Source organism: Oncorhynchus masou, chromosome 14, assembly GCF_036934945.1.
Source record: "Oncorhynchus masou masou isolate Uvic2021 chromosome 14, UVic_Omas_1.1, whole genome shotgun sequence".
Taxonomy (NCBI): Eukaryota; Metazoa; Chordata; class Actinopteri; order Salmoniformes; family Salmonidae; genus Oncorhynchus; species Oncorhynchus masou.
Window position 1 is genome coordinate 16,358,177 of NC_088225.1, and position 9,701 is coordinate 16,367,877.

A 9,701-nucleotide genomic window follows, 5' to 3' on the forward strand; every position below is an offset into this window, starting at 1 on the left:
CCACTTTCTCACAACATACAGTAGGCTATGAGAATAACATCGCATAATTACAACTAAGCTCCTATACCACCGATGTAGCCAGACAAATTCTATAGGACTCACCATACTCATCACTGTTCATGAGGTTCGGTTTTTCCGGCCTCTCGCGGATTTTATGCTGTCGACGAATTTTAAGATAAAACTTGCAAAGTAGGCCTAGACTGCTAAACGTTGGCTAGGCTCTATCTTTTTCAGATGTCAAGAAATACCCTGTCAATTTATCTTCAACATAACTCGTTTTTACAAAACACAGCAGTGCTTCCGGTGAGAGAATTGAATTAACAGATACAATGTATCAAATTTGAAAGGTAAAGTATATCAACTTCATCACGCGACATCAGGGCCGCGCGGCGTGAACATATAATTTTTACCGCAAGGGGGAGCGCAAGCCACAGAAACAGTTCATTTCATTGGTCAACGCCAAAAGGTGGAAAATACAATTTTTTTAAAATTGTGTTCGATGAAGGTGATAGTCCTGTTTTGAAAAGCATCTACAGGTTGCAGTCAAATAATGCATGATGCAGTGCTTCATCTCAGCCGTCATTTTATTGATATGTATTAGACAGTAATACACACTGTATCACCTCCATAGAATTTGAGGCCTAATTGCAACCACACAAGGATAACGAGGTATAGGCCGAGGTATAGGCCGAGCTCTCGAAGATTCAACATATGAATAATTAACTTCAACTATTTCATTATCGTGTTTTTGTAAATTTCAAGTATCACAACAAATCACTGCAGGATTTTAAAAAATCAGATATTGTCCTATGTACATTCAAAATGTCCATTAGGGAAATAAAAAATAAAAATATAGTCTGCTTTTGATTCAGCCTTACTTGCCTAAGCAACAACATTGCATTGTAGAGTACAGAAATCATTCCTCAATAGAGCTGCTGAGAAACTAATCATTCACAAATTAATAGGTTGATGAACAGTAGAATTACAGCACTGCATTTTTTTCGTATAGACATTAAGGTTTGGAAGTTTATTTGATTTCAGTGCTTAATCACAAGTGCAAAAATGCATATCATTCATTGGCTGAACATTCATACATAAAACAATGTAGAATTTTAAAAACGACAACATACATTTGACCATCACAAACAACAGGAAAATAAAAGGAAAAGCCATTGTTGTCAAAGAAACAGTACTCGTTAAAACAGAGGGTAGATCACTACAGATCTCATCCAAGCCCTTACTGTGGGCATGCCCAAAATACAACATTTACATAGGAGTAGGAATTCAGTACCAGATAACTTCAATTGAAATATATATATTTTATACAACTAATAACTAAAATACAGTACATGCCCCAGGCAGTACCACATCCAGCTGCAGATTACACCAACACCACTTTCACCTATTGACTTTGTAATAAGTCTCCAACCATACCCAAAACACCCACAATGGCCCTCAGACACTAAGTGTAGACTTTATTGAACGATGGGCTGAAAAAATGCAATCCTTGTGGCTTTGATGCGACTTCCCACAAAGGGCGTTCATTTCTTGTTCTTCTGGCAGTAGTTTGAGTAATTGCCACAGGCCTTCTGCATGTCTGTAAGGAAGGCAGGCACTCCGCTCTGTTGAAACACGGGGAATAGCTGCCTTTGTCAATGAACGTCATGGATAGACTAGCAGAGTAGACACACCCAAATGGGGCAACAGAAAGGAACCATTGGCATCCTAACACAAAATATCTGCTTGAGATTAACAGCGTGAATAAAGCCTTCCAATTGAGATAACAGGGCATGCTTTGGGGCAATCAAAACTGGCAAGTAGATATAAATGTGAGTAAACAGAACATTTTCTTAATTCTATAGTACTCCTTTATTATTACTCTACTATGGATATGTCAGCCATCCCACCAACAGAAAAAGACAAGCTGCTACACTCTTAGAAAAAAGGGTTCCAAAGAGGTTCTTCAGCTGTCCCCATTGAAGAACCATTTTTGATTCCAGATAGGACACATTTTGGTTCCATGTAGAACTCTCTGTGTACAGGGTTCTACCGGGAACCAAAAGGGTTCTACCGGGAATCAAAAAGGGTTCTTCAAAGGGTTCTGCTATGGGAACAGCCGAAGAACCCTATTAGGTTTTTAGATAGCACTCAGGTCTGAACTCACCTTGGCTGCCCAGTTCACAAGCCAGGTTGGAATATTACCACCAGGGTTATCAAAGTAATTCATGAGGACTGAAAGAAAATAATGCAAATGTAAATGTCTGTCAATAAAAAGCAAGTGACTTCACAGACAGATCCACAACAGATTCAAGTTCAAAACTGAACAGTTTCCCCTATGGACATTTAAATTGGTACTACAGGGATGAGTTCTGATTGGATCTGGTGTACTCGAGTGCGCAGTACCTTTAGTGCCACAGGCACCATCACTCTCCATGGCCACAGTCTGCTTGTAGTCATTCACTCGCTGCACCCCACTCTTCTCTGGTAACGGGGACTGTGGGGAGCTCTTAGCCAGGACCACCCAGATCTTCCTGCTGTCCATGTCAATGTCCCTCCGCTCCCTGACGTACACGTACTGAGGTTTACACTGTTAAAGAAGCCTGGTAGAGATAATATGGTCTAATGTGGTCCACACCCTGTGACTGGATCAGTTACTCCTTGAGAAAATATACTGTCCCGTGTTGTCGCCTAAAGAACAATACTTGCTTTCCCTTCACCATGTCGTACCCATTGTAAATGTGATACAGGGGAGAGAGAAAAGCAAGATTGAGACATTGTGGGTGGGTGAATAGATAGAACAGGATTATGTGATATTGTATAGGGAGTATGTATTTAGTAAAATAAATATTAAAAGCACAGGCCTATTTGCTTTTACTGAGAAACATGATTACCTGATATTATCTACAGGTATTATTTATTTTGACATTTTACTTCATTAAGGATACGTCTCTGTTTGACAGAGGAAAAGGGTATTTCACCTCCCAGTAGATTGCTGAACGACCATCATAGTCCTTCTCATGCAGCTCTGCAAATAAAAAGGCACACACAAAATAAAGCAGTGCTTACATCATGAAACATCAGTCATCTATTATACTATAGGTATTATACTATGTCGTCATACTATTCATTACATGTTTAAATCATACATCTTCTGGAACACTGGCTGCACTTCTTCGAATAAACCCTTTTGGTTCCAGGTAGAACCCTTTTGGTTCCAGGTAGAACCCCCACAGAACCCTTTTTTCTAAGAGTGTACAGCGCATATCAAGATACAATCACATGTGCAAGCAAAGACACCAACAGCACTTTCAGAATACAGCATCTATCCAATCTATTGAAATGGAAATTTTATTCAACAGCAAAAAGCTTGACGGCAGTCAGGAGCTGAAGCCAAGGATGTGTTTCCAATAAAAAGCTCACTCCACCCTCTCACGCAACAAGTCTCTGGGAGAGGCAAATATGTTACTTCAGTTAGTTATCATTTCCAGGATATCCAGAACCCTGTTGTCTCTTCTTGAAAAAGGACAACAGTACAGTATTTGGAAATCCCAAAACAAGATATGGCCAATGATTTAGGCCTAACTTGTTAAGATGGAAACTGTTGGTAATTTCTCAGAGGGTCGGCGAAGCAAAAAACTACATTTTCAAGATACAAGCCCTTGAAAGAACATCTTCAAGTTTGCTTGTTTGTTCACACAGTCTAGGCTTATATTAACATTTGATTAAGCACGTTAATACACAAAGGATACAACAACATTAGCCCATGGCTATACCAGAGTGCTAACTACCCAACTACGACATCAATAGCTAGTCTATGGCTAAATTCAGGTGGACAGACATGTTACCTGTTGGATACTTTGGAGAGGCAAGAGAGAACAAAAGATGAGAAAAGTTATTAACTGCCAAATGGGCCCTGTGCTCTTGTTGCGATCCTCATGAAAACTGAGATAATAGGGATTCTTGGTTATGATTGGTTTGATTGGGATAGAAAACAGGAGTGAATGGAAAAGGACAACGGAAAGGTGATGTTTCAACTATTTTGTGGAGCTCATATTTTAGATAATTAAGTAAGAGTTAAAGGGGCTATACATATGAACAATAAAACATGCATAAGTAAGCACCTTATAAAACAAGCATTAATATGCAATACCATGTCATCAATCCTCAACCAAACTGACAGAATTGAGTTGCTTATGAATGTGTTATGAGTCTTATAAATGGCCCTTATTAGGGGTTGAGTGCGACAAGAGGTTTGAATGGAAGAAGGCCGATCTAGGGAGAGTTTGCGTAACCCTTTACCTTTGACATATCCATCCCATTGTTTCCGATAGGGCAAGTCCATGTAGACATCAGCACACAGTTCTGGAGTGCAGGTGGCAAGCACTCCCAAGACTTTGTACTCATAAAGTCCAGTTTCCTGCGAACAGCATATGAAAGATGTTCTCTCTTCCAAATATATACCACATCTACAATGTAACTAATCCCATACCCCAGGGCTCTGATTACTGCCAGTTGGAGAAACATGCAACACCAAAAAATGTGCTGGATTTGCAAAGGATATTATTTCTCCAGAAACTTGAGCTGGGGATAGAGTTAGGCAGGGGGTTTAATAAAAACAAACATGCATTCTGTGAAAAGGTACTGTCTGAGCATGCGTAAAGTTCTAGACTACAATTTGGCACACCATACCCAACAGACACAGCACAAAATGCAATATTTGGCATATTTCTGAGGGTACCATTCATCCCACTATCTCTAGCCTACAACACCATCATTAAGTTTGCCGACGACACAACAGTGGTAGGCCTGATCACAGCCTACAGGAAGTCAGGCAGTGTGGTGCCAGGATAACAACCTCTCCCTCAACGTGATCAAGAGAAAGGAGATGTTTGTGGACTACAGGAAAAGGAGGGCCGAGCACGCCCCTATTCTCATCGACAGGGCTGTATTAGAGCAGGTTGAGAGCTTCAAGGTCCTTGGTGTCCACATCACCAACGAACTGTCATGGTCCAAACACACCAAGACAGTCGTGAAGAGGGCATGACAACACCTACTCCCCCACAGGAGACTGAAAAGAATTGGCATGGGTCCTTATATCCTCAAAAAGTTCTCCAGCTGCACCATTGAGAGCATGGTTGCATCACCGCTTGGCAACTGCTCGACCTCCAAGTGCAAGGCACTACAGCGGGTAGTGCTTACGGCCCAATGCATCATTGAGGCCAAGCTTCCTGACATCCAGGACGTCTATACCAGGCGGTATCAGCGGAAGGCCCTCAAAATTGCCAAAGACCCCAGCCACCCTATTAATAGACTGTCCTCTCTGCTACCGCACGGTCCAAAAGGCTTGTTAACAGCTTCTACCCCCAAACAATAAGACACCCGAACAGCAAACCAAATAGCTACCCGGACTATTTGCACTGACCCCCTCACCCCCCCACATTTTAGGCTGCTGCTACTCTCTGTTTATTATCTATGTACAGTCACTTTACCTCTACCTACATGTACATATTACCTCAATTACCTCGACTACCCTGTGCCCCTGCACATTGACTTTGTACCGGTACCCCCTGTATATAGCCTCGTTACTGTGTTGTTGCTCTTTAATTATTTGTTATTTTTCTATTTTCTTAATTAGTATTTTTTTTTATTGTTTACTTCAATTTATTTAGTAAATAACACTTAACAGAGTCGTGACACTTGTTTTTTTCTTAAAACTGCATTGTTGGTTAAGGGCTTGTAGGTAAGCATTTCACTCTACACCTGTTGAATTCGGCACGTGACAAATAACATTTGATAATTTGATTTGGATTTTTCTTTTTAAACCTAGCATAAAAATGAATCCTTGTACCTGTGTGGGCAAATATAGTCAAAATGTTTGCCTTGGGGTAAGTTGAGCATTATTATTATTGAGCATTATAATGCAAGGCATTATTGCTGGGATATGAGTTAGCGACAGGGCCTGGCCTATGTTTTTTTAAATTATTATTAGGTACAAAGTGTTTTTTTTAGGTGTTAAGCCTTAAAATGACTGAAATACAAAAAATCTTTCGTAATTGTGTTGAATTGCGGAGGTAAGTTGTGCCAAAAGGCCACTTTTTTTTAGACAAGCTACAGTATGCTTTCAAAACTAATGTTTACATTAATTCTGAATGGCTCAACTTACCCCACTCTCCCTAGGCTACTCAATCATCAATATGACGTTTAAAACACTTTAGTTGATGATAACGAATAGCGACTTCCGCATTTTGACAGTGGGCCTGTTCCTCGAGTCTAACGTAGGCTACTCACAAAATCTGCGATGCTATTTAATGTAAATTTCCTTTTCGACGTGAAAATAATACAACGTATGAAACGTGAAAATAGTCTACGTGCGAGCACATCCAACGGATCGATGCCAGTGCGTCATTCAATCACGCCAATCGGCATAATCACAATGAATAAACGATTGCTTCGCCAGCTAACGACGCTAACCGCCGATAAGCTAATACAGCAGTTTTCACTTTCTATTCCTGTCTCAAAACAGTAACTTAAATATACCTTGTCATACAGCCGGTAAATTTTGACACCCATTGTCTCTGTGAAAAACTCCCACCCCCCCTCCAACTGAGGTTTATCTAATTCCTTCCATGCCTCCAGAAATTCCTCATCTGTAAAGTGCAGCGACATGTTTTCAAACCGTGCTCTGACATTTGATCATGTGATCTAGGACTCCGTGTGTGCGCTTCAGACGCCGTGCGTACGCTGAAGTGCGTCAGTCATTCCAGTGATATACTTAGAATCACTATCTATTTATTTTTTGTTATTGAAATTGTATTTTGGATTTAAACTGTGCATGTATGTGTGTGGTTAATGACTATCTGCACTGCACTGTACTGTTTTTGGAATGCTCCTTTGTCTATCCCACCTCCAAATTGAAGTGCCATCCAAGAGAAAATATAATTTGGAAGCACTGACCATCTCCAATTACAATAGAGAGGAAACATAATCTTTAATGCTTTGTATCCTGCTGGTGCCCTGTCTCAGTTGCTTGTTGATGATTATTCTGCGGTTAACCACTCCCATTCCATTCAGAAATCCGAAACCTGTAGGCTATTTCAAATATAGGATAAGCTTCATCTGGTGGTTTTAATAAAATATATCAATGCCTTTTAGGAACTTCCAGAGGTAGAACCCTGGATCTGTGGTTTAGCATCCTTTGCACTCTTATTTTGCCAACACACCAGGCAAATTCAGCATTTACATATGCCACCGATTGAAGTTAGGCCCAAATGATAATCACTCTAAAATATGTCCCTCCATAAGTGCCTCTGAGGGATAGTTTAGAGATATGTCATATTACTCAAATCAGTTTTCCAGCCGGACAGTATATGGTCCAGCTAAGGGTTGTGGAAGAGCCATGATTTCCCATTGCCACTGTCTCTTTTTGGGAAGGGATTTACTGCAGGAAGGAAGAGACAAGACAACACCCTGTATCACATTACTATGTGTCAGATCTGTCTTGGGGAGCACTTGTGTTACAGGCAGTAGGCATATCCCATCCACAGGCCCTGGTGGCTGCCATTGGATCACAGGCATAGCATGGGTGTGTGACGGCATGCATTTCTAGACACATAGGTCCTATGAACCATGGTCCCAGTTTGATAGACCTTATATCATTCATCTTAGAGAGTCCCTTGTTTTAATTAAAAATAACCAAACATGAAGATATGTGCATGGATATTCTTGTCTGCTCAAGTGTGTGTGTTTGTATGTTGTATGTGTTTGTATGTTTGTGTGTGTGTATGTTTGTTTGTAATGATGTGATAATATTGTATTACATCAACTGCTATTACTCATCTTCGTACTCGCCAAACTTTGCTTCAAAGGCCTGCCTATTGGGCAGTTCTAGGCTATATAAATGTGTCTGGACATCCCAACAGCTGTGCTTCATGTTGGCCCTGCCTTAGTCAAAAGAGGTTAAAAGGTCCCCCCTCCTCTGAAGCCAAGATAATAATAAAAACCTGTGGCCTGCTTTTGGTTCACCCCACCCCCATAGCCACCGATATTCTACAAACGTGCTTGCAATGCAAGAAGATGGCAGTCAAACAGTCGTTTTCTTACACAGGAGGAAACGCACAGGGGACATCCGATGAATGGGAGTCAAATTCCAACACAGCGTTTACGGTGCGAGCTGTAGACTGGCTGAGCGAAGTGGAGAGTGAAACTGTGTTCTGGACCTACACATTGAATCTGGCTTATAATTTAATGTACCGAACATAAAGACGGAGGGAGTCCCACTTGTGTCTGCTTTTGAAAGTATACGGAATTACTGGAATACAAAAGCGTATTACAGTCCATGTTTTATTCATCGATGGGCAAAAACACATTTTAAACGGTGCGGGCATGGGAAATGCGTGCAAGGTAAGTTTAATAAACACTTCGATAGACACTTATCGAACATGCTGATTTTTTTCTTCATCACACAATATTCACTGTGTGTTTATCGGAAGATGGTCCACGCGTAAAACTCGATCTCTCCAACCCAAACACTTTTCCTCAAACATGATATGTTCCCTTTTATGTAATCATTATAACAACTTGAGATAACGTGTTTATATATGGTAGGTAGACTATGCATGTGGCACAGCTAAGGCTACAATAATTTCCATTACTAACTTTCTAGACACATTGAAATTAAATTCAAACATAACACCCCTTAGAGCAAAACCACAGCAAAACCGCATGATTTTACATGTGTAAAATCACATAATTTCACATTAAACTGTACTTGTGAAATCATGTGAAAATGTGATTTTGGAACATTTCACATGTGTGTAGTTTCATGTTATCTATCACATGTTGCTTTACTTGTTGTCGCATGTTATCACATTAACTTCACATACTATCACATGTGATCACATGAAACCATGTGTTTTTGGAACACTTCACATGTTCACATGTGAAATTAATGTATTTTTTTCTATCAGGGACCTCATCAACAAAGGTTACTATAATAAAGGACTAGCCCTATTACAATAAATAGACTATAAGTGAAATATATTCCATATAGACTATCAATTGCAAAAGGCATACCAGGCCTATTAGAGTAATACATTTCTAAGATGTTATGGCATGGACTAATGTTTTATAACAAGCATCTTGAATTATATTTTTTATCATATTTTATAACTTTGCGGACATGGAGAAAGAATGACTGCTTGTGAAATTCCTGATGATTTTGAGGCTGCTCGCATTACACAGAGTAGTTTGTAATGCCATCTCCCATGCTCTCCAGAGAATGTGACAGCTTGTGCAAGGTGGAGTGGTTCTGGGTCATTCAGCCAATTTCTGACTTTGCTGGTCCAGAGGCTAGCATAGTGCAAGGAGGTTACCTGGGGTTACTAAGTGCCAAATGAAGGCTCATGTCTTAAGCTGTCAACAATTCAGACTGAGGCCATGTGCATGCACATAATAGCTACTTAAATGATTGTTTAGGCCTGTTTTATTATGTCCAGTGAGGCTACAATTGGGCAACATGTTGAGGAACATATGGATTTTGACACTCCCTTCAGTATGACATAACAAATGATATATTTCTTCACATAGATTGGGACACGCTGACAGAACAACCTCAGGATATAAAAAGTGAAGACCCATCTGTGGTTAAAGTGAGGATCCATCTGTGGTTGGAAAGAAGCAAAACTTTGATGCTGGATCCTGCG

The 9,701-nt window shown here is 40.2% G+C and overlaps 1 protein-coding gene across 2 annotated transcripts; it reads right to left on the bottom strand.

Annotated features, from left to right (window-relative positions):
- Window positions 1–566: 566 nt before the first annotated feature.
- On the bottom strand, window positions 567–6,688 carry LOC135554378 (phosphatidylcholine transfer protein-like). Of its 2 annotated transcripts, XM_064986661.1 has the most exons (6): window positions 6,538–6,688; window positions 4,300–4,417; window positions 2,946–3,025; window positions 2,404–2,575; window positions 2,165–2,232; window positions 567–1,622 (listed from the first exon to the last, which is right to left on the bottom strand). In XM_064986661.1, the coding sequence occupies exons 1-6, from the start codon at window positions 6,664–6,666 to the stop codon at window positions 1,542–1,544; spliced, it is 648 nt and encodes a 215-aa protein (XP_064842733.1). In that variant the 5' UTR covers window positions 6,667–6,688; the 3' UTR covers window positions 567–1,541. The 2 variants fall into 2 exon arrangements, with proteins under 2 accessions (XP_064842733.1, XP_064842732.1); XM_064986660.1 differs by lacking the exon at window positions 2,165–2,232.
- Window positions 6,689–9,701: the final 3,013 nt, after the last annotated feature.

What these genes read in the sequence shown, in the direction of transcription:
- LOC135554378 (XM_064986660.1), bottom strand. Translation starts at nt 6,666, where the DNA reads ATGTCGCTGCACTTTACAGATGAGGAATTTCTGGAGGCATGGAAGGAA. An exon ending in TTTACCGGCTGTATGACAAG is followed by an intron (nt 4,418 to 6,537) that starts GTATATTTAAGT and finishes TGCTGTTCGCAG; the next exon opens with GAAACTGGACTTTATGAGTA. An exon ending in TGGTGCCTGTGGCACTAAAG is followed by an intron (nt 1,623 to 2,403) that starts GTACTGCGCACT and finishes GTGTTTCAACAG; the next exon opens with AGCGGAGTGCCTGCCTTCCT.